The 24,447-nt window shown below is 31.9% G+C and overlaps 4 protein-coding genes across 11 annotated transcripts in view; 2 read left to right on the top strand and 2 right to left on the bottom strand.

Moving 5' to 3' along the window:
• LOC140668534 (CD63 antigen-like) overlaps positions 1–151 on the bottom strand; it is a 4,257-nt gene extending 4,106 nt beyond the window's left edge. Inside the window, exon 1 of the mRNA XM_072897619.1 lies at positions 1–151. This exon is cut by the window's left edge and continues 121 nt beyond it. The gene's annotated coding sequence lies outside the window, so the exon portion shown is untranslated.
• Positions 152–5,395: 5,244 nt separating this feature from the next.
• LOC140668355 (CD63 antigen) lies at positions 5,396–15,061 on the top strand. Its single transcript, XM_072897299.1, has 6 exons — positions 5,396–5,696; positions 9,171–9,359; positions 9,627–9,797; positions 10,003–10,224; positions 10,469–10,530; positions 12,382–15,061. The coding sequence occupies exons 1-6, from the start codon at positions 5,634–5,636 to the stop codon at positions 12,398–12,400; spliced, it is 726 nt and encodes a 241-aa protein (XP_072753400.1). The 5' UTR covers positions 5,396–5,633; the 3' UTR covers positions 12,401–15,061.
• Positions 15,062–16,525: 1,464 nt separating this feature from the next.
• Positions 16,526–20,515, bottom strand: Ubc2 (ubiquitin conjugating enzyme 2). 6 transcript variants are annotated; one of them, XM_072897292.1, is made up of 7 exons: positions 20,195–20,515; positions 18,980–19,006; positions 18,456–18,590; positions 18,303–18,353; positions 18,057–18,189; positions 17,530–17,677; positions 16,526–17,352 (listed from the first exon to the last, which is right to left on the bottom strand). In XM_072897292.1, the coding sequence occupies exons 1-7, from the start codon at positions 20,386–20,388 to the stop codon at positions 17,255–17,257; spliced, it is 786 nt and encodes a 261-aa protein (XP_072753393.1). In that variant the 5' UTR covers positions 20,389–20,515; the 3' UTR covers positions 16,526–17,254. The 6 variants fall into 6 exon arrangements, with proteins under 6 accessions (XP_072753393.1, XP_072753399.1, XP_072753394.1 ...); XM_072897298.1 differs by lacking the exon at positions 20,195–20,515 and adding an exon at positions 19,842–20,067; XM_072897293.1 differs by lacking the exon at positions 20,195–20,515 and adding an exon at positions 19,594–19,758.
• Positions 19,226–23,980, top strand: LOC140668352 (cilia- and flagella-associated protein 36). 3 transcript variants are annotated; one of them, XM_072897291.1, is made up of 6 exons: positions 19,226–19,359; positions 21,302–21,622; positions 22,114–22,289; positions 22,560–22,747; positions 22,940–23,231; positions 23,382–23,980. In XM_072897291.1, the coding sequence occupies exons 2-6, from the start codon at positions 21,514–21,516 to the stop codon at positions 23,634–23,636; spliced, it is 1,020 nt and encodes a 339-aa protein (XP_072753392.1). In that variant the 5' UTR covers positions 19,226–19,359; positions 21,302–21,513; the 3' UTR covers positions 23,637–23,980. The 3 variants fall into 3 exon arrangements, with proteins under 3 accessions (XP_072753392.1, XP_072753391.1, XP_072753390.1); XM_072897290.1 differs by having other exon boundaries at positions 19,268–19,393; XM_072897289.1 differs by lacking the exon at positions 19,226–19,359 and adding an exon at positions 20,684–20,889.
• Positions 23,981–24,447: the final 467 nt, after the last annotated feature.

The following is a 24,447-nucleotide window of genomic DNA, read 5'->3' as shown; positions in this document are numbered from 1 at the left end:
TTCTCGCGCGAGCGGGACAATCTTGTTGGGTATCAAAGGCGAGTCACGAATGATACTGCGTGATCGAGAACACGAAAAATGCGTCGAAAAGACTCCTTAAGCAAGGAACGCGTGTTCCGACGGGTGGCGCCGATGTACATGTGCCTACCAAGCGCGAACCATGCACGTGCACACACATGGAGCTTGTGTGTATGTTTATATGTACGCTGCGTGTACACATAACATATACATATATATATATATATATATATATATATATATATATATATATATATGTATGTATGTATGTATGTATGTACGTCGGGCGCAATATGAAGAGAGAGAGACCGGTCGAAATCTCGCTTTATTCGTTTTAAAATACATTAGTCGTAGTAAGGTGTTGGTGCAGCTCGCGCACACCTGTCAATGATCCACGGCTGTGTGTTAATAACGAGATTACGAAATTTGAAAGGCCGCTCGGTTTCGATGGTTTTTCGAGTTTATACAGGCCGTTTAATAAATTTATTTCATGCATGTGGCAATATTTCTCCCTGGTTGAACATTGAAATAATTTTTTCTTAAAAAATATCGAAATCTCTCTGAATGATAATTTTATTCATTTAATTCATTTTAAAAGTATTCTTTGAACCTTTTTTTTTTGTCAACATTTATGGAAATAAATTTTCGAGCTCATCATGTGCAAAAGCGTAGCAACTAGTTCCGCATTTGTGCATCTGTATTTGTTTGCATGTACGCACATAATAAAAATCTGTGTCTCTCTAGACTCGGATTTCTCGCGGAAATCAACAGAAACTCGATAACGGGTTGCACAATACTTGCGGTCTCTGTTCGTTGGTTCGGTCACGTCGTTAGTTATAGTCTGTAATTGAGACTATTGAGGCATAGAATATGGAGCACAGAGATCCTAATGTCGCTAATATAATATTCAATAACCGCGTGCTCAAGGGTAACACTTGACACATATCTCACCACATGTCCGTACTCTCTGTAACGCAGTTATTACCCTCGCGTAATCGCTTAATGATGCCGCGATCAATCTGTGACACAAATATCCATTTATATCGTCTGGCGGATTGCCCTTTCACACTAAAGCGGACAAAATCGGCAAAATAGAGCTATACGTATCAATTATATTTCGACCTGTATTATTTTTATTTTAAAAACTCAAATTAAAATATAATAGCCACCTATTCGAGCGAAATATGTCATACGCTTAAGTAGGCGTAAAAATAATGGGCGATTTATTTCTACTTTCCCTTGTTGTTAATTGTAAAACGAAATATTTATATTTATAGCATATGTTTGAAGTAGGAGAGACATAATATTTAAAAAAATTTTATTTTTTATTATTTTCACCAGAGTTATTAATGTATGAGGGAGAATTAAATTTAAAAAAAGAGAATTATATATATCTTATACATATATACTTTTGTTGCATGCATTTAACTTTGGCTACCAATGACGTCCAAACAATCTGTATTGTTATCGAAACATGGCGCGACGGAAATATTTCTGACTGTGTATAACAGCAATGTGTTCATTCAACAAACTATACTGAAAATAAAAATATGAGTTTTAAAGATATATGTGTGTGTATTTGGATAAAAATTGAAGGAAAAATGAATTTTTTAAAAACAATTACAGATTGAGCGATACCAGAATTAAACAATGAATAAATTCGAATAAATAATCTTAAAATAATAATGCAAAATTCAAATTTACATTTTTTTTCAAAGAATTTAATTAGTATAATATAATATAATATTTTTAATTCATTTCCTGACATGTGTACATACATACATTTCTTGCTAATAAGATATCCTCTTGTCTCAAAAACTTCTAAAAGGCATTAAGTAGTTAACGTATGCTGTGTGTTTATGTTTTACTTTCAGATACACGTTCAGATTGAATATTAAATTCATCCCTTTTTTATATGAATGCAATTTCATTTTATACATCCCATGATACTACTGATGCTGGTTTAATTAAATAGCAGAAATTATATAAAATTTATTTTTTTTTTATATACAGATGTATAAAAAAAATTTCTATAATTTTCAGCCAGCAAAGTAAAAAATTCGCCGTTCGGAAGAATTAATTTTTCAATTCTATTATTCCTCCGAAGGGTTGACTTAACTACGGTATATTGCGCTTGGACGAGGCCAATGTGGCCCTGAGGCGTACTGAGAGAGCACGCATGCTCCGGGCCGTACACATTTTATATTCATATATATTTAGCTACACTGGCCGAGGGTTGTGTACGGTCTGACGTGGCCGACATCGCGGAGAATTCTCCCTAAGCGTCATATATTATGCGTTTGGTGCACGTGGTCAGCGTTTACACAAAAACGTAGCGTGTAAACTTGAGCCTTTCGTTTGGCGAACACAAACGAAATTCACAAGAGAGGTCGATTTCACATCATCCAATTTATACTAATAACATTATAGTCATTTAGTTATTGCGTCGTGCTACATTGAGGGCACACATTTCGTTTATCGCTGTCACGTTCCATTCTGTCCAACGTATTGAACCACAATTATTCTAAAAGCAAATAATAAAGGAAATGAATATAATTGTTAATTTCATTAACTCTCTCGTGTCTATTCTAATTAGTTATATAAAACTATTTATTTACGAAAACAAAAGAGAAGTAATAAACATGATTATGACGATTATATAGCTCGGCGTTATATTTCTGTAATGTGTAATGTAAGCATAATAAGCTATTACTGTATGGTTATTACAAAGTTTACGATGCCGCAGTTGAATATTATATTATACATATTTTTACACGTGCGTAAAATGTTTCTAATGTGGAACAAAGTTTTTATCTTTGAACTATTTAACATAAACATTATATGTTATACATATATACGGTATTATTATATTTAGAAAATCGATGAATACATTTAGGGTAAATGTCAAGACTTAATTCCCTTCTCCATGGGGAAAAATGATATGGAGTATTACAACGCGAATAATACTGAGAATGTAAATAACGTAAAGGCTAAAAAGTAATCAATGAAATGTGCTATTTCTTAAACATCTAGAGTGTATGCTAATAATATATTCAAATATAATATAAATGTATAATAAAATGTATAAGAAAGAACCAGAATATAATCATGGTGATTTTTTTTAGACATTATGATCATTTTCAAAGGTTTCTAATATATTTTTTGTCCTAATTTTATATATACAACATATCAACGAGTTAAATATTTTATCTCTTCTTTAAAACCAAAATCATAAATTGAATATTATATAAATAATACTTCGCTCTCTCCATTTAAATCTAATGCTCGGTCAATCTATTTTATGTAATATTATACAATAAACATGAGACGCATTTTTATGCTAGATATTTTAAAATATTTGATAATAAAACGATTTGATAAAATAACAGATAAGTTATGAAAAGATGCAAATATCATAGTTTTATCTTCTTTTTAAACTTTAATCAAGAGACTTTTAAATGATTACGATTAGACAATTCTTTAGAGAATGTGTATTTAATAACATGTGATTTGATTAAGTAACATAAATATGAATTAAAAGGCAAAATTGTTTTAAAATGATAAGGTATAACATGTTCGTAGATTAGATTCATCTTATAATATAATATAAAATATAAAAAAGAACATTAACATAATAATGTTGCCATTTGACATATGTAGAAGAAAATTGAGCTAAAAATTCCAAATGCATGCAATAAACTTTTTCCCGCTTGTATTTTCGCACGCATAAGAAACATAGTTATCCTAGAGTAAGTATTATTAATTACGTTGCGAGAGAATGCGCGGGCGTGAAATTGTGTGGATGCCCCAACGTAATTTCGTCGAGCGTAGATGAAGTCTCTACTTTGTCAAAACAGTCATCGTTTTTCACAATGCTCCTCGCCAGAGTCATAGACCTGAAAAACGCGTGTTTGTGACGTGTATATTAATAGAAGTCGACAAAGAATGGTATTGAAGCATATCAGCATCATAATTCTCAACGTAGGCGTTACAATTCCCTTCGTTCATTGCACTATCTCTTTTCGTACTAATGTATTTATTTCTCTTTTCTTTCTCTTTCTTTCTGAGTCACTCTTTGTGACAGTACCATATCTGAAGTTGACATTCTGCATAATTTATAATTTCGATAAATAAAATAAGCAACATTGGTGAGCCGCCAATTGTCATTTTGATAAATATTGCAGTAAGAAACATGAATTGATTTACCACAGTCGTTTCATCTAACTATTTTTGACTATTTTTTTAAATACGTGGAGGAATAAGTTAAATACATATTTTAAGTAAAAAAAAAAAAAGCAACTAAATAAGATTTTCAAAAAAGTAAAAGGAAAAACTCTTGTTCAGCTATATCTGTATAGATTTTAAAATTCATAGGGTGCGCAGAATAGATAATTGTAAAAATCATTGGATCTCAATTCAGTTATCTCGTGATTTTAACTGTTGAGTCGATGATGATGGAAGCACGATTTTCATATACGATTGTATGAACAAATCTCATTGGCGATGATATTCGAAAATCGTGAAATGGGCACGCGAGATTGAATCATCGATTACTGTTAAACCCGCCATGACACCACCATCCAACATACAACGCCGTTGCGTTGCGTTGAGTTGCGTTGCGTTGAGTTGCGTTCGACGAAGGTGCATCGCACAGGCTCGTACCATGTTCGGGTGACGCATCAACAAACGTGACGATGACGCTACGAGAAGTGAATAATAATTTTGAAAAATATAAGCATCTACCTCTCGTATAAATAACACACGAGTCCGGAAGTTGAAAATATTTCCAAGGTGGAAAAAGAGTCTGTTATTATATCTGCAAATAAAAATGTATATGTTTGATTGGAAAAATTAGAAATTTTCACAAGAAAATAAAATCTACATCATACTCCTTTTTTTCTTCTCTAGGCACATGTTATTTAATATAATAAGATATATAAATTGATATTTCTGTCGTTTAAAATCATTATTAGTTTGCTATGTCGATCTTCTTTGATTTATCAAATACATTAAAAATTACTTTGTGTACATACAATATCTTAAAATTTCGAGAATTCAAAAATCGATCATCGCTGTTAATAATCCATAGACATTATTTATCTTAACGATAATTACTTAAAAAAGAATATATTACACACATCGTAGAGTGTAATTAATAATGTAGTCAATAATTAAATAAAACTTTTACAATATTAAAAAAAATTGAAAACGTTCCCCTTTTGAAAACCACGATTATCTTGATATTTTTTCTGATCGCAACCCAATAGACATCAATTACCTCATTTTCTCTCAACGAGATACGGCCCTGACCGACATTATCGGAGCGGATGCGCGCGCATCTCGAGCATATACCGCGCAACAACAAAAATACGCCGTCCGGCGCATTTGACGACGGTCAGTCGACGCGCGAGCATCGTGAGAGTACGGGCGTTGAAGACGTATCGAGAAAGAGAGGGCAGATATACGTAATAGAGGACAAAAAAGAGAGAGAAAGATAGGCGTTCCGCTTCCGCGTAATACTCGGCAAAAAAACGTAATACTCGTCGTAGACGTCGCGCGACGTTGCGTTCAGTGATTCACGAGGAACAAGTTCGCACACAGTGAGAGTGACGAAAATGGTGTCCGGCGGTATGACTTGCGTGAAATACCTGCTATTCCTCTTCAACCTGATATTCGCGGTGAGTACGGCCGCGATTAACGGTTGTTTATGCCGTAATTAAACGTACAAAAGGGAACACGACGAGATATACGTTGCGTTCTCCGCTCCTCTTCGAGCCGCTATTCTCGGCGTCTCGTCCTGTCGCGTCGCGTCGCGTCGCGTCGTCGCCGTGTTGGGCGGGCTTTGTCTCATGTATGTATATCGGTCAAACCTGGAGCAGCATCTGGGGATCGTTGATCTCTTCGATGCTTATCCCGGCGTCGAAGTTTGGCACCGCTATCCGCTGATGAGCGATGAATCATTTCGAAACTATCTTGTACATAAATTATGAAATGTACAGTTGTAAGTTTTTCTTCTTCCGGTATATGATTTTTTTTTTTTTTTTTTTATTTTTTTTTACGGATTATGGATCTTTAATTATTCGAAATATTTCAAATTTGTGAATATCTCTGCGCGATTTGTCTCTCGGTAAAAACCTTTAGTGCGAGAGGTATTTATCCATATTGTGCACATTTTCAAACAATAGATGTATAGTATTTCAAATATTTATATACTTATTACATCTTGATTATATTAGCATAACAGATGTTCGCAATTATAATCACCGAGTGTAATTACGCCTGTAATTAAATTTTTTAATAATATTGATATAAAGCGAAAACTTGGGCGTGTACATAGACACATACACGCAACACATTTACAATACGTGTAATATATAATATAGGAGGGAATCCTGAAAACTTTCCTATTATTTTTGTGTATCTTGAATTTAGAAAAATCTCTTGTGGCTCTTCTACAAGTTTTTCGATTGATTTATATTTTATATTGATTTATATTTGATCTAACGCCAATTTACAATGATAGTAATAATCTAATCGATATTGTATATGGCGTGACCGAAACTGTACAGAGTTTCTGAATAAATGATACAGGTACGAGGGTATCAGTTCTCGAGGGAAACTTTGTAGTGTGCTTATGTTCCAGAACCTCGGTGTAAGTGTTATGGATGAAGGCGATCGATACCTTCAACGTTTAACGTAATCTAGAGTTCGCCCGTTCAACATAACCGATACCATTAAAACCTGAAATATATACAAAATTATATTATATATTAAAAGCTTAAATCAAACATTTACGTCTTCAAATTTCTAGATGCAGTGCAATTTAATTAAAATTTTTTTATCTAATAAAAAATTGATATATTCTAAAGGAAATATAATAAATTCAATATACTAATAGAATTGTATAAATAAATATTTAATTAGAGAATGTTAAAGAGAATTTCGAGGTCACGGGTTTGACAAAGAACTGATTCGAATTACACAAGACTTTTTAGCTTTGTCGCTTTCATCATTTTATATATGAATATCAAAAGAATAATGTGTTTATTTATGTCATATCAATTACATTGACGGAAGAATTTATTAAAAAGTCGCGGTAAATAAAACTATAATTTTTAAAAGTCATATTTATCGCGTAAAAAATTCGCACATAAAACACTGTCGCCATATAGATGGTCGTAAGGATCTAGGACACAAAAACAACCTCTTCCCCTGAAGGACGACAGTACGGGCGTATCTGTCGCGCGTCTCTTATTGCACGTTTAATGATCCGTCCAGCGTGAAATACTAACGTTGCGTACTTATATAGGGCGTGCCACAACATATTTGACGTATAGTTTTTTTCTTGCAAAATTTAAACTCTTTTTATGGTCTTTCTAAGTTTTGGAAAATCTTGTCTCTCTCTTCCTAACGAAAATATCAAAGAAAGTTTCTTTCAACCAATCGAGTTTCAATATTTGATATTTCAAAAATTAAGCCTTTGATTAAAGTCAATTTGTCCCAACATTATTTTGGATTTTAGCGAGATTATTGTTAAACATGTATCTATCTTTCTTTCTAAAATAAATAAAGATAGACATATATTTAAAATAAATTTGCTGTAAATTGAACAATAATGCTCCATTATCTTTAGTCGCCCTTTTAAAGATTAATTTTACGAAGAGAGCTTGTTACATTTCAATGACGTATTCGTTGAAGAACGGGGGTAAACTCTAAATTTCACGCAAGAAACGACGCACTGTTCTGCTCTACTCTTTGTTTTCTGGGACGTCTGATAAATCGTCGTCGCCGTCGTCGTCGCGCGTCCTCGTTGTGTTGAAACTTTTCAATATAAATCCATACTTTTAAAGTTCGTCTAATAAAGTCACCTGTTAGCGACGTACGCGCGAGCCTCAACAGGCTTATCTAGGCTTCGCTCGAGGGCGAGCGAATCGACCGGTCGGATTCGGTTTCGCGTAGCCTCAAGGCGCGTAAACGTAGGTAAGCCGTAGGTGAGACACGTAGAGGTAAAATCATAGGCTCGCAAAGGGAAAGGTCTATACTCTCTCAACCGGGCTGCCTACAATCTACGAACGATGTCGCAGTCGCGCCTTTTTTCCCCACCGACCATAGAACGATCGCGCTCGTGCCTGGATGTCTTTATTTAGCCAGATCCATCCAGCAACAGGATGCCGTCCAATTCCGGCGATCGTGACTTTGTTGAAACCGACCTTCCGACGACGAGTATACGACGGTTATAGTCAGCGATATGAAAAAAAAAAAAAAAGCGTGTTGCACGCGCTTTCGAGGAAAAATACTCACGCATCATATTTCTACGTCAATAGTTTGGAATAATCGAATTGATGAACGCAATTCGCTCTCCCCTTCTGTCGTACGATATATGTAGACTATACAATAGATGTTACAATTTTATTTATTATATTTTTTGTAGGTAAAAAATTTAACTCAAACTTATTATTAACTCTAAATTGCACGTCGATGCAATCTGTATGCAATTCACTCTTTTTATAATAGAAACTTGTATATATCTTTAATGTATATGCAGCTCATATAAGTTTACAAGAATTTGTTAATTTATCTTTTATATGAAAATAAATTTTATCTACTTTGAGCTCGATAAAATTATCGCCTTTGTAATTCACCAACGAAAATTCTCTTGTTAAAAGTTATTTATTTGATGTAATTATGAAAGTTCTACTTGCTGTTTGTAAACAATACGATTTATACGTGTGATTACGTTTTCCACTTAAAATCAAGTTTATCACAACAGAAAAGTATTAAATGTCTGACCTAATTACTCAAAGTATCGATTACAACTTACACATTGAGAAGCGTGTCTTTGAACAGAAAGTTTTTTAGAGATAGGTAATTTTAAATTCGATGACGACACATTAGGTTTCATTAATGATACGTTTATATGTATTTATGGTATTTATTTCTTAAATGTTATGTCACATAAATTCCATGTTTAGTAATGATTCTAATAAAAGATTTCACTTCAGTAATAGCATATGCTTAACAGTGAAAGTAAACTAAAGTTATTGTAACATATTAGAGAAAATAAATGTAATGCAATATATATCAAGTTACGATGTATTATTTAGTATGTATAAGATAAAAAATTTACTGAATATCTTATGTATTATTTTCAGATCACCGGTATCGTATTTATTTCGGTGGGTGCAGTGATTCTGGTTGTTTACAATGGGTACAACAACTTTGTGGATAGTTGGTTCTTTGCAGCACCAGTCTTAATGATAATAGTCGGTGTCATAGTCTTCCTTGTGTCATTCTTTGGATGCTGCGGCGCCGTGAAGGAAAATCATTGCATGATAATTACGGTATGGGTTTATAAAAATGCTTTTAAAAATCTGCTTTCCTATAACAATATATTTGATTTATGTCTATTAAATTCTTTATAAATTAATTCAATGTTTTTATATTACAAGATTTAAAATTAATTTATAAAAAATAGATTTCAATTATGAAAATAGTCTTCATTGAAATATTTAAATTTTTAATAGTTCTCAGAATTAAAAAAAGTATTAATTTAAATTGCAGACATACTTTCCACATATTACATCTATTTAATAATTTAAATTTTTTAGTTCTCAGTTTTGCTGTTGTTGATATTTGCTCTGGAATTGGGCGCTGGAATCACAGGTTACATGATGAGAGGAGAAGTTGCTAACATGTTAGAAAATCGTCTGAACAGTACTATGCGACAGTACAGTACTAATGACGACATTCGTCGTTCATGGGACATTATGCAGCACGATGTGAGTTCTCATTAAATGATTATTACATATAAATATACAATCATTTATTTAATTATTTTTACATCGCTGTGAAAGAAATGGCATTATGATTAGCACCAATGTATAGAGAGAAAATTCTGACTTGCTACAATATTATATTAATTATAAATTTATGAATACGTTTGTTTAAAACTCGTAATTAATTGTGAAAATACTATGATTTCAGTTACAATGTTGCGGTATGAATAATCCTGCAGATTGGTCCCGTATTGGTTTCGTAGACAATAACGTTCCCGAGTCTTGCTGCAAGGAAGTCCCTTCTCAGAGCAAATGTGATGTAAATTCGATTCACGTCAATGGTGATGGCTGCATGATGAAACTGCAATCTGCTATAGAAAATAATGCTATGATCCTGGGAGGAGTGGGCATAGGCATAGCCCTCATACAAGTAAGTTCTAAATCAAATTTCTATTTCATCATAAATTATGTTACAAGAATAATTATAATCGTAACTGGACATTATGTGCACATTAATAAAAGAAACAGATTTTTATATTTATTACGACATTATTTTCATTAGTAATACTGGATGTATATATAATACTGTATGATAATAGTATTTCAACATGCATACATGACAATAATGAGCAAAGCTTACTAGAAAATAAAACATAATTTCTCCTTTTTTTCAGTTGATTGGAGTAATCTTTGCGTGCTGTTTGGCTCGCTCAATTCGTCGCGAGTATGAGACTGTGTAAGCTGATAGACACAAATTTTCATTGCAAGCCTAAAATGCACTTGTATAAAACCTGATTATTACACAAGCTGTCACTATTTTTTTTTCCTTATTTCGTTATCATTTAACCATGCACAATTATACATAAAATATTTTCTTTTCTTTATCGCTTCTACTTTTAACACATTGCAAAGAAGCAGTTTATAATTACTTTTCATTAAAAAGTGCGTGATAGGCAAACGATTTAAAGATTTCCAAAGAATCTCACTGCTATTTTGGTATCTGGGCCTTGCCTTATCTATCAGGCGTAAAACCATCACACGTATGTTTTGTATGTTTTTACAATAAGCTCTCGAACAACTTTGTATATTAATGATATCGGATTATCTGTTACTCTCGAAGATATACTACATTTTTTTTATAAACGTATATCTAATTCGTTCAGTGTCATTGTGATACTGTTATAGTTGAGCCACGATAACTATTATATCGATAATATGAAATTATATAAATCACACTATAAAAAATATGTTTAAAAGCTTCTTTTTATTTAATGTTTGCTTCATGTGAGTACTTGTTCAGCTTATTAGTAAAAGTGTATCTTTGTCGTTTTCCTATATATTTTTTGCTTTATGATATTCCGCGCATGATGCAGTGATATATTGATACTGTTGTCGAGGCTCTGCTATAATACTAAGCAGTCATTTTCAAATTTTAAGAGTATCCATATCTCTGAAGACTTTATTTTGCTTTTTGCTGTTATATATACTCTTATTGGAATATATTTGAATATATTTCCGTGAGAGCATAAATACTGTATTTAATATAGTGTGCAGATAGTAAATATCAAATATATATAAACTTGTTGTTATATTTACTATTGTTATAATATATATTTATTTTTAACGACATTCTACATTCGATATTGAGAAAATTATTATATAAGCTTAGAAAAATTTTATCTTTTTTGACAAAATTGCACAATGTTAAAAAGAAAAACCAACTAATTAAATATTTCAAGATGTAAAATAAAGTACTAAGATACATGGATACTTTTTCAGCATTAACCTAATGGTGTATGATGAAGGGCATTTTCTTTTATATTGCATGTTAAATAATCCATTTTAAGAAAATTATACTCAATCAGTAAAACAAATGTTCTATATTTGTGAAAATGTGAAATGTGCAAAGAAACTGTGATTGAAAGTAACATGTGTCACTGCGCAAGTATAGTAGTATTTTTTTTTTAAATTTAATTATAATTTATGGCTAAACAAGACTCACTAAATTGATGAAAAACTTCCATATTTAACAAATTAAAGGAAGTAAAGGAAAGTATTAGCCTCAATTTGCAATTATACATTAACTACACATGCTACGAATCAATACAAACAAGAAATACTATATATCTAACTTGAGATGTTTTGTTGTTTATCACAATGTAAAGTTTACATAGTGTTATAATCATGAAAAATGTCTTATGAGATGTATAAGTGTATAGAAATAGATAAAAAAAAGTAATAATTGTTCATGTTATACGAGTTATAGCAAAGCGTATAATTCATAATGAAATTATTTTAATGCAATATCACTTATATACTCAGTAAAACAGCAATTAGAATTACTTCAATTTGATTAGATAATCTAAGATATTGTTTGTCAAGCCAGTGTTGGCAATAAAATGCTTGTTATTAAAGTTTACATATTTTAATAATATTACATATGAAAACCGTCAAGTTATTTTTTGTTTCTCTTTTTTTATATTATATTATATATATACATATAAATATTGCTTAATATGCCGTAACACTAAATGTTTTTCAAATATTTTATGTTTTATGCCTAGTGATGTAATATTTTTACTTGCAGCGAAACCACAGCACACTGATCTGCCATCAATTAGGAGGCATTTTTCATAATATTGTTCATCATACATTGGTTGATACTTGTAGATTCATTACGACCGTAATCATTCTTATTGTGCTTACAAATAAATATATATATACCCAAAGAGGAATGATGTCACAAGTATTTAGTGTACAGTGATAAGTTAACGATGCTTCGGTATGTAATGCACGTGAAATTACATATACATACTTTTGTAGAGAGAATGCAAATTGGCATCTCTACTTTTACTTGCTTCTTATAAAAAAGAAAAAAAAATGAAAAATGCTACGCCTTGGATATTAATAACATTTTCCTATTAAATTTAATATAAAATTACTGCCAATATCTGCCAAAAATATACATCACATGTCGTATAAGGAGCAACGAAAAGAGAAAAAAGAAAACTAGTCGAAAATGTATACGACCCCGTTTACAGATCTTATACCAATAGAATGTTGATCAATTTTTGGCACATGTATATGACAAGGTGCCTGTTAAATAATGTGCCATGATGTATAATGTCTGACATCTATTTTTTCATGTGATATGTTTATACATGTTTGTAATCTTTTGCGCATTATATACGATTTGTATCTTTATAAGAGATAGAGCATTCAATGTAGCCATCATTCCTCTTAATTTTTTGTCAGACTTAAAAAAAAAGCTAAAAAGATAAGGAGTTCTATTTCTGCATCATCTTCCTCAGAGTGCAGAATAGACAACTTATGTAGCAATTAATTGCAAACAAACTTGTGTTCTGATAATTTGATACTCCCATAAAATAGCGTACATTATATTGAGTATATGCGCGCAAGTCTGCATTTGTTTTTCACGCCTCCTCATCGACGAAAAAAAAAGATACAGTCTCTAATACTTATAATATATACGATGTTGTGGTAATATTAATATAAATTTATATATAATAATTTTCCGTGTTTTCTCTACGAAGAAAAGCAGTGTACTCTTATTCGTAATCGACGATGCCCCGTGAAATATATATACATATACAAATATCTATATATATTATATATATATACATACACATACATATATGCATGTATATAGTATATTATTATATATATAATGTCCGATGTACACAAAAACTCTGTACATTATGTAGTAATGATATAACAAAATTAGTGTATCTTGACATCTAACTCAATTTAAATGAATGGAAGCTGTAGCTCTAGCTTTGACCTCAATAATTTAGCTTGTAATGTCAATGAACTGATATTGATCCTCTCTTTTATTAATTATATTATATGCTCTTGACAGAAAAATATTTTTGTGCATATTTAATGCTAAGTTCATTCATATTTGGGACCAAAACAAAAGGATTAAGATTATTTTTATTCAGTAACAAGTTATTTCGAAAAAGAAATAACGAATCAAGAACTATTATGTGATATATTGTGTCAGAATTATGAAAAGACTTTTTTAAACTCTATATGTAATCATAGAACTCTCTTTCCCAATATTAAAAGAGCTTTCGATAATATTGGAAAAGGAATTAATGTGAAAAATAAAGCTATTATATATAATACATTAACATTTATTCACTTGCTTCCATTTGAAGGAAAAGCGTTTCTTAAAACGTAATTTATTAAAATTGAAACTAATTGGGTGCCATTAAATATTATTACGTATGTTTTTTAAATACATAGAAAAAAATGTATGATATTCTTTTTAGATTTATATAATAAAATGAAAGAAAAAAAAATAGAAATTTCACTGCGTCTTGTCGATTTCACGAATTCAAGTACCACAGTTCAAATTGAATTATGTAAGTTTCTGTAGTCTTGTGTATACAATGCATGAAAAATTCTAACATTCCTTTGGACATATATTGAATATTATTAGAATATATATGTGTCTAACAAAATAAAAAAATATAATTATCACAAAGAATTTATATGTATAAGAACAGAATGAATTAATATATATTTACTCTATTTTACAATAATGTTGAGATAATTTAAATTTACCATTGGCACACATACACACTCGCACATATACACGATGGCAAATGCACAAGATCTCAGAAATAGATATGAACGTCCGTAGAATAATCATATAGTTGCAGAAACATATATAGAAATAATAGCTATGAGATTTAAAGTGTGCCTAACATAGTAACGTTTATGTTATAAGTTAATAGAGATTAGAAAACATTTCAATGATTATATTATCTACGAACCACGCGCAATACAGCCTCGAAATTAGCACTTATCCAAAGTTTGCTCCTTTTGATTGTATAAAATCATCCGTTTGTGTCAGAGGTTTTATTAAAAATTTTAGACTCTCTGTATGTATTAATTACCAGGCAACGCAAAAGACTGATGAAGATTATTGTAATCAGTATTAACTAACATTGGTATTTTACATATAAATATATACATATTATATATACATATATATACACACACACACACACATACACACAACACAAATGACTTTGTACTAAATTTTATATTTTGGCTGCTTATGTTATTATATTTTACTATAAACATAAATTATTAGTCACAATATCATTAAAGTGATACAAACGTAATTTTGTTATTATAATAAAACTAATTTACGGTATTTTAGGAGCCAACATGTCCTTAGCACATATTCATCTAGCTTTTATGTATACTAATAAATTTAATGACACCATTTATAATATTTTTAATTAAGATCCTTTTCCCCACTCTTATTAACATTTCTGATAAGTTTGATGTCTCTAAACACAAAAATTTCAGACTTTATATAATTAACAAAACTTTATGTTTTAAGAAAAGAAGGATAGGTGAGATAATAATAAGTACTCGGTATCAGCGTATAATAAATTGTATTTCATTCGTTATACCATTAGTTAAAAGATCAGTTTATTTATCAGTATAAGATTGATTTTCTTACTCCTTTTTTTTTTTTTTTTTTTTTTTTTGTTGACATTAATATTCTTTATACACGCAAATAAAAGTGTTTATAGATCATGTGATCTCTTTCGGTAAATTGTAAATGTTAGATTATCGAAATAGCGTTAACAAATGGCTTTTTTATCTTCTATATTTGTTTTTTTTTTTTATAAAAAATTTAATACATTCTATAATTTTCAAATTGGATTCATAGATATAGTATGCTTTCATTTTTAGCGCGTATATGACTACATTTAATTAATGTATATACGACATTTAGAAATAAAGAGATCTATCATATTTTGTTAATATTTCGGTAATTTCTCACAAATACATGTTTCACAAGTACATGTACTATTTTATGTATATAATGATATATATTTACAAACCCGAAGCAGGATCATTGACTTATCTATCCCACTTTAATTTATGTATTATGTGTTGAAACTGCACCATACTAGCTTACAAAATATAAAGAGCCAAGATTTGCCGACTATAAATTAAAGTCCAAGAATATTTTTAATTTTAATATAGGAACTTACGCGAATCGCATATTTCGCACATGCACTTCACGCGATATTTACATTCCTCAAAAATTTCATAATGAAAAGGATGCAAAGCGCGTTTACTTTACATAATAAAAACTGTACAGTATATCAGTATATCATCAAGCAAACTCTCTTCTCCTCTTTCTGTCTTCGCTTCATCTTTATATAAACTATAATTTACATTTACTATTCAGTACTTTTATAAGCAACTATTTTATATTTTAGAACAGATATGTACAAAGTGACTTTAATCACCTTGTGTTTCTGAAATTCTCACATGATATAAAAAAATTAGAAGAAATTATTTAAGAGGCATTCACTTTATATATATCTGATATCTTAGAGATAATGAAAGTAATTTAATACACTTGGACTATTAGATGTTTCGAATATACAACAAAATTGATATGCAAGTATTTTCTAAAACAATTAAATAATGCGAAAAGTCTAAGAACACGCAAAAATTGCACCAACATTGGTTAGCGCCAGTCGCGCGTGTAAATTTTCTTTCTTTCTCTATCTACATATGTAACTAAAGTTGTAATTTTTAGGAGGTAAAAAATCGCTAATCAGAATTACTGAACCAGAGTAATCAATCCAATCGCCAGCAAAAACTTCAATATATATATAGACAGAATATAAATTCGGGTCAGAATTATAAATTTTTTGAATATCAGCACATAAGTATACAGTAAATTTATTTACAATTACATTTTTATGGATGGGCCCAGACAATCGATATAACGTAAGTATTTGCGTCTGCTTCATGCAGAACGTACACATTGCTGTGTATTATGAACACAAAATTGTTTGCCAGTAGATTTGCAACTGCTAAATTATAGTTATATACGTTACTAGTTTATACCTTGAGTTAGGTTAGGTATGCGATACATGTATGGATATAATAATTTAAATTGAATAATTCAATATAAAAATATGAGTTTAATTATGAAAAAAATGGCCCTCTATGTCGATATCTTATATCGCCTATATACTTAATTACTTACATTTTAGATTATCAATATTGTTCATGTTATCTCCTATTCTAAAAACATTAGCAGCATTGTGGATAGTATTGTTGATACACAATACAATCCATTTAAATACTATCTCATTGTAACTTTTAAGTGAAAAACTCCTGTCTCGTTATGCCCTAACACACTGTTTAAACACACTTGCACACACATTCATTCGTCTTAGGCACATTACATACTCAACATAAAAGCACATCACAATCATGCTTGAGGTGATCTCAAACGGCCTTTGATCACTTGCATTTTCTGACCAACATGATCATAGATAAAGATGTATATGAGCTACAATATGAGACAAGTTGTATGAGAGCAGCAGCGATCATAAGTCATGATTGGCATGAGACTAATAGGAGTTTAATATGAATTAAGAACATGCTCATGTGGCATAGCGCTTAGTCCAAAGCCGTGCTATGCGATCATGTTCTTCTCTATTTTGTAGGTACTGTGTGGCTATACTACCCACCAATGGATCAGCTGTAAAATAAAATTACACAAGATCTATATAATAATCATATAAAAGATGTGTGCGATATGTATAAAATATAATCTTGAAAGTACAAACAAGTCATAAAATTCATTGTTCGTGTATAATGTATACATTGTACATTGAATTTATAAATGAATAACTAGATAATTTATTACAATACTCACCTGGATTGCAGTCTGTTAAGAGGGAACATATTGACAATAAAACCTTTGAAATTGTGAGTGCAGGAGACCAATTGTCCTTTAATATGTCCAAGCAGATAACTCCTTGACTATTTATATTGCAATGGTAGATGCGTGTCCGGAATGTAACCTACAAGAAAATACATTTTTGTTAGAAACAATGTGTGTATAATAATGTACAGTATTATAGCGTACACTAGAATAAACGAAATAATTTGAGACTGAGTATAAGTGACAGAACTTTAATAGAGATGAAAAAAATTATAAGCGTAATATTTATTTTAGCCTCTGTTTCTTACAAAGATATAGTTTATTATTATAACAAATATTGAGATATATTTTATTATTATATCAAAATGTCATGCAAATATTTTAATAGCTTCATAAAAAAATATATCAATATTCTAGATGACATTTTCAACTTTTATTTATCCTCTTTTCATTGATCATTATATAATTCTATATAAGTAATTTAATACATGCAATACAGAATTAATAAAACTACCAACCTTAGGAGGTTTAAAGGGATATTCTGGTGAGAAATGTATATCAAGAAAGAATACACCACCCTCGTAAACCGAACCTGGAGGACCCAATATAGTAGAAACCCACTCATATAAATTATCACCTTTCGGGCCTGCGCTGTAAAATAAAATTTATTTTATTATTTACTACACTATATTATTTCTATAAACTATATCAAGTGTAGTTGTGAAGTTTAATTTCCCTACATATAATTAATAATAATAGTATACCTGCAATTGGGAGGTGGATCTAGTGTGATTTCTGCCAATTCCTTTTGTATCCTGATAAAAATATTAAATATATCAGTTTCTATGTTTAGTTACAAATTAGTATAACATTAGCTATGTAGCTATTGCAGTGTATGAAACAAAAATATATAGTACCTTTTAGCGGAAGTTCCTAAAGCTTTTGACATCTTTGGATTTGGCTTAGCTTCTTTACTTTCTGGTTTATTGTCTGCCAAGGAGGAACCACGTCCTCGTCCAGTCCCACTGGATCCTGCTCCCGATGACATGATTCTGTAATAAAAAAATATATACATTATTAAGCATAAAATTCTGCATAATTAATTAATTTAATGATAAGAAATGAGAAGAGATAAATATATATCATAAATTTCAAAATAATTTTCAAATATAATGAAAAAACATTAAATATGCATTGCAGTTTTGTTTTGATTTTGCCCCTTAGTAGGAATTCATAAAATATTTATAAAAGAATTAATTATGCATTGCTCAATATGTCAATGCATAAAACATGAGTTTATTAGTTCTACAAAAGGAAAGCAATAAAATTACTAGTAAAATGTGTCTCAAATTGATGTAAATCTGCATCATATGTACAAAATAAATAGAACGAACACATAAGTCTTATTGTTTTGCAACTCAACTTATGAAATTATGTTTACCTAACAATTTTGATAACGTGTAAGGCGCTAAAAATGCGAGATAAAAAAAATTAATATATATGCACTATATAATCAAACATTGGGAAAATAGTTATCTCGCGTTATATTTCGCGTGTGCTCGACAAGGTAGTATCGTAAAACAAAGAATTTTTCATCGACAAACACGATGGATTTCTCTCCCCCTTCCCTTCTCTTTAACTTTGTAAAAACATAAACACTGCGTGTACTTGATCGCCGCCGGACAAATATCTCTCGTTGTTCGTCTGCGCGTTGTATTTTTAAACGGCATCGCGGAACATAACGCGACGAGCCCGACCGAAGAGAAGCATCGCTTCGTCGTTCCAAGGAGGAATGGATCGTGTTCACAATGTGCGAATAATGTACGGATTGTCTGTACGAAAGACGTGACAAGGCGTAAGACGATTCGAAAAAAAGAGAAAAGATTTGTTAAACATCATCGCGTTTGTTGTCTTCTTGTAGCGCGCGAACCGGGGTTCAACGCGCCCAAAATTGATTTCTCTTCGATGCGGGCGAGCACGCGAATTTGTTTCTCTCTCTCTCTCTCTCTCTCTCGCTCTCTCTTTCTCGGATCGAATGCCTCTCTCGTAGCTCACGCTCGCAGGGAAGGTTGAAATTCCGGCTCGACACAAGCGTCGGGAACCCGGAACCCGGGACGACATACGTTCCCGGCAAACATTAGTCGTCTACGAGTTCTCCCTCTCCTCCTTTCATTATGGATATCCGTCCCTTTTGGGACACAATGTCACTTTTGATCTCTCCCTCTCTCTCTCTCTCTCTCTTTTTTAATTCGGCAACGAGTTGATCGCGCGAGAGGAAATTGCGAAAGCGATGCGCGATATACCTCGTGCCCGATGTGTCCGCGCCGTGTTTGCTGTCGTCGCGCGACAAGCTCAGCTTCGCCGGGTCGTCGGTGGAGGGAGGTAGAAGGCGGAGAAGAACCGGCCCGCCGCTTCAGACGCGAGTGATCCCGACGATTTCCCTCGGCCTCGGCGCGACGTAGCCACGGGATTAACAGTGCCGTGACTGCCGATCGGTTGGTAGGCGGAGTGGCACAGGGCGATAAGTGACGGCGGCTCCTTTATTGTCTCCTCCGAGTCACGCGGGAGCAGTCACGTAGGGGAGCTCGCACGCCCTATAACCAGACGATCGCCGTTGTCGCGATTCTCTCGACGTAGCGGCAGCAGCAACACTCACGAGGAACGCGCAGCGCACGGCGCACCGGCGCGGCCGTCCGGCTGATCGACGACGATGACGATGACGATGACGGCGGCGACGCTGAAAAAAAACAATAGCGGACGAGCGCGCGCGGAGACAATGGATTTCGAATCGCCCTCGCGGAGTGTCTTGTCCCAGCGCTCCTCAGGCCCGCGTCCTCGTGTCGCGATCATTCATCTCGCTTTCATGTCCCGAAACCACGTACGCGGCGTCCTTCTTCCGAGCGCCGAAACGTGCGCATCTCTGTGTCGGCCGGATGTTGACTCTGTCGCCGCTCCGTCACTGCGGCGGACGCTGACAATCCACGTTTTCGCGCGGGCGCGAGGCGAGGCGAGGCGCTGCGATCGGCCCGGCCCGGCGCGCCCGCCACCCGTCAGTCACCCGTCACCCGCCACCCGTTACCCGCCGCCCACCGCCCGGCGCTACCGGCGTCCAAGAAAATTCCCTAGCGCTCCGAGAGACCGCGTCGCCGTCAAAAATCGTTCCGCATTTTAAATCTCTGTGTCCGCGATCCACAGACTTCTAGAAGCCTGTGCTGCGATCGCATCGCTCTCACGCTCACGAATAAATTAAGAAGACACTTTGCATTTTACGTTGCAAATATATTATTCTTGTCATATTTCATTTACTAACGCGTAAATCAAAAATAAAACATGACGAAACTTTCATTAAATGTAAGTGAGAAAATCTCTTTTTATAATATAATTTATTATATCTATAAAAACAGAAGCGAGATATTCTCGTATGTCTTAAAGAATATATATTTTACATCGTAAAAACTGAGAGCGCTCTGTATGTAAATTATCGCATATTAAATAAACGATCATTTTTGATAAATCTTTCTTGAAAATTATAAATATATCATAAATTTTATCTTGAATTACAATCGCGTTTTGACAAATTGCATCTTTATAATGTTGAAACTTATATATAAATTATATAAAATTTCTTTATTATTTTTGCATGGTCGTTTTATGTGTCTGTCAAGCCAAGTTGTTTACCAAGATAGATATATATATTAAAATACTTCATATATATTGATTTCCGGGTATCATCTTTCTACTCATCGTAATCGACACCACGAAGACGGGCAACATATGCATCATCGATCCGGAAGAATATGATATCAGCGCAAGTCTATTCCGATGTCTCATGTTTTGGCCTACGTAACTATGACTACTAAATACTAAAGCTAAAGAGAAGTCATACTGTCGGACAAACACGACTGTAGAAGAAACACTCGATACAAGTGTACAAATTCTCACCGTCATTCGGACATCAAAGATAATTTCAGCAAAATGAATGACCAAGATGACAGTGCTTGGGTATTCGATTCCTTGATTGGATTTCTACAGGGCCCCATTTGGTCGTCGCCTTTACTGACTTTCATCGAGGAAAAGTCCCTCGGTTCGTACAGTCATTGAAAATATCTTCATTTTTTTCCCCCCAATAATAAGAATTACCATTTTTTTCTGCTAAAGTTTTATAATTTAATTAAATAAAGAAATCACTTGTAACGAATATAATATTAATTTTATTAATATATTTTGCATATCAGCTGTTTTTGACAGAAAGTAGGCAAACGTGTTAAACACTGTACTGCTAAAAATACGCATATATATATATATATATATATATATATATATATATATATATATATATATATATATATATATATATATATATATATATATTGAATAATCTGCCTACCCATACTTTTTTTTACATCTGTTTTGAAATATATTTATAATATTTTCTCCTCACAATATGCACACGCGTGCGCATACGGAAATGAATAAAACTTTTCCTAATAAAAGTGATGAACTTTGTAACTAAATATTATAAAAATAAAACACAATAATGTAAAAAAGTATAATTATCTATCTGCTATGTCATAGTTTTCGAGGCAAATACTGAAGATTGCGAAGAATATCGGAAAATATATCAAGAATATAAAAATTTAGTTGATTTGCTGCTGGGTTGTTTTATGGAAGATATGAATATCTCACCGGAACAATTTGAGCATGCGTGCACCGTCAACAGAGAAACAAAGATCCCGATACAATTTCAACAAGTACGATCATCGTATCCCTACATATTTATATAATAATAAACTATGTTTTACACTCTCGTGTATGTCTTTGTTTTATGAAATTAAAAAAAATGCTCGTATAAAAAAGACAAAAAAAAGATTGTATAATATTTAGAGATTTTAATATTTCTATAAAAAATTTTTTTAGATAAATACATTATACACAATTTGACTGTGCTTTATATTAACAAATATTTCATTTCATTCTCTTCTTTAAATTTATAATACGTTTCATCATAGTACGTTTTATAGAACTTGTTTGAACAAATATGGGCGGCGAATGAATACGAGATATTCAAAAGAATGATGATACAAAAAAATTTGGAACTTCAACTGCAAGCTTTAAATATGATCGAACAAAGGTATGGTCTCACACCTGCCTCTCTTATGTACGAGGATGGCTTTATTGATGATGAATTGGTCATGGAGGATTTGATACAGTAAGTCGTATTGTAAATATATATCAATGCACAAGCCAAACACATTATTTTTAATTAAATAAAAAAATATATTTATACATCGTATAAAAATAGAAAAATTTATAAACTATTTAAAAATAAAAATCTAACGAACGACCGATCTTGTGTGTGTTGAAAAAATTGAAGTCAACTATCTTATGCATCTGTGTACAGCAAACATGTTTTGGAAGATCAGAATGAAGAGGCAAGTATATCGTCTGAAAAAACGTTGATTGCTGAACACGAGCGTTTGGCGGCTGAATATCACAATGAAAAGGCGTTATTGGAAGAAGCATTAAGAAAATCGAAAAACACCTCCAAGAATACTTCGGATGATGAATCCATAGAAGAAACTGAACATGCGGCTACCGCATCTGTTGAGAAAGAACCGATAGAGAAATTTCAACTTAAGAAGACTGAGCCTCTAAAACCAATACCGATTTCAAAAAAATCCGACGAAGATGAGGTAGTCTTTTTTTTACTTAAATTTTACACAATATAATTAATACATATGTATAAAAGCATTTTTCTATAAATATAAAGGATCTAAAAAACCAATGTTTACGGTAACATGTTTGTGAAAATATATTGCATTCAATTACGTATTTTATTACAGATGAATGCGGAAGATATTAAAAAGAGGCAGGATTATCTAAAAGCCAGACGAGATAAACTTGTAGCTTTGAAAAAGGAAGCTAGAAGCCAGCAGCTAGAAATGAATAAAACCCGGCCGAGCTCGGCTAGAGTAGTTGCCGAGGCTACTCTGAAAGGGCAACAGGAACTAGAAGCAGCACAAGCTTTAGATCCTTCAATACTTCAAGTACGAAGAGCTCTTGCAGCTCGACTAAAAGCTGAAGTTGTACATAAGTAAATTAATTTTTCTGCGTTATATTGCTTATTCATGACATTTGATTGAATTTGATGAAATTATAGATATTATATATGTCTTAAACTCTCAATTCCAGTAAAGTGCTTCACATAAATGCTAATTGTGATATCTTGCGATAAAGTAGTAGTACATGCAATTAAAAAATGTATTATTGAATGATTCGTGTTAAATTTAGAGTTTTCTGGGAAACGTTATATACAATGTATGAAAAAATGTAAGATATTTTTATCTATCTACTTTGTATTATCTTTCATTGCTTTAAGAATATCTTTATTTACTTAATAATAGTTCTTATAAAAGAAGAAAGTAAAAAATCTGCAAGTATACATCAGTCTATATATATAATTAGCTAATTAAAAAAATTTTTAACTTAACAAAATAAATAAAAAAAAACATTATTATTAAAAAATTTACTCGCTGTAGCATCCTTGTATAAGAATATAAGTTTGTTAAATATTGTAAAATATTCAATAATGAGAGTTTAAAATGTACATTTATAAAAATATATACGAAAAAGAATACATAAAATAATAAACTAATAAAAGATATAAAATAATGCTTAGAAATATTTACAATTATTATACATATTAATTTAGATTAAATACAGTAATTATTTACATTTCATATTTGGCAAAAGTTCAAAATAGATATTAAGACAGGTTAAAACTTCGATCACTGATAAATATGTAGTCATCTAATTTTAGATTTTATTTAATTAAATACTCTTCGCACCTCTACAACACACTGTATTTGTATAACACACATTCTCACTTCTTTGCAGTCTACTTTCTAA

This window comes from Anoplolepis gracilipes, chromosome 8 (assembly GCF_047496725.1).
Source record: "Anoplolepis gracilipes chromosome 8, ASM4749672v1, whole genome shotgun sequence".
Lineage (NCBI taxonomy): Eukaryota > Metazoa > Arthropoda > Insecta > Hymenoptera > Formicidae > Anoplolepis > Anoplolepis gracilipes.
The sequence above is the reverse complement of the archived record's forward strand: the minus strand, read 5'-3'. Positions and strand labels throughout refer to the sequence as shown.

What these genes read in the sequence shown, in the direction of transcription:
- LOC140668355 (XM_072897299.1), top strand. Translation starts at nt 5,634, where the DNA reads ATGGTGTCCGGCGGTATGACTTGCGTGAAATACCTGCTATTCCTCTTC. An exon ending in TCTTCAACCTGATATTCGCG is followed by an intron (nt 5,697 to 9,170) that starts GTGAGTACGGCC and finishes TATTATTTTCAG; the next exon opens with ATCACCGGTATCGTATTTAT. An exon ending in TAGGCATAGCCCTCATACAA is followed by an intron (nt 10,225 to 10,468) that starts GTAAGTTCTAAA and finishes CCTTTTTTTCAG; the next exon opens with TTGATTGGAGTAATCTTTGC.
- Ubc2 (XM_072897292.1), bottom strand. Translation starts at nt 20,388, where the DNA reads ATGATCGCGACACGAGGACGCGGGCCTGAGGAGCGCTGGGACAAGACA. An exon ending in TTAGGAACTTCCGCTAAAAG is followed by an intron (nt 18,354 to 18,455) that starts GTACTATATATT and finishes TATTTTTATCAG; the next exon opens with GATACAAAAGGAATTGGCAG. An exon ending in CTTAACAGACTGCAATCCAG is followed by an intron (nt 17,353 to 17,529) that starts GTGAGTATTGTA and finishes TTTATTTTACAG; the next exon opens with CTGATCCATTGGTGGGTAGT.
- LOC140668352 (XM_072897291.1), top strand. Translation starts at nt 21,514, where the DNA reads ATGAATGACCAAGATGACAGTGCTTGGGTATTCGATTCCTTGATTGGA. An exon ending in TCCCGATACAATTTCAACAA is followed by an intron (nt 22,290 to 22,559) that starts GTACGATCATCG and finishes TACGTTTTATAG; the next exon opens with AACTTGTTTGAACAAATATG. An exon ending in AAAAATCCGACGAAGATGAG is followed by an intron (nt 23,232 to 23,381) that starts GTAGTCTTTTTT and finishes ATTTTATTACAG; the next exon opens with ATGAATGCGGAAGATATTAA.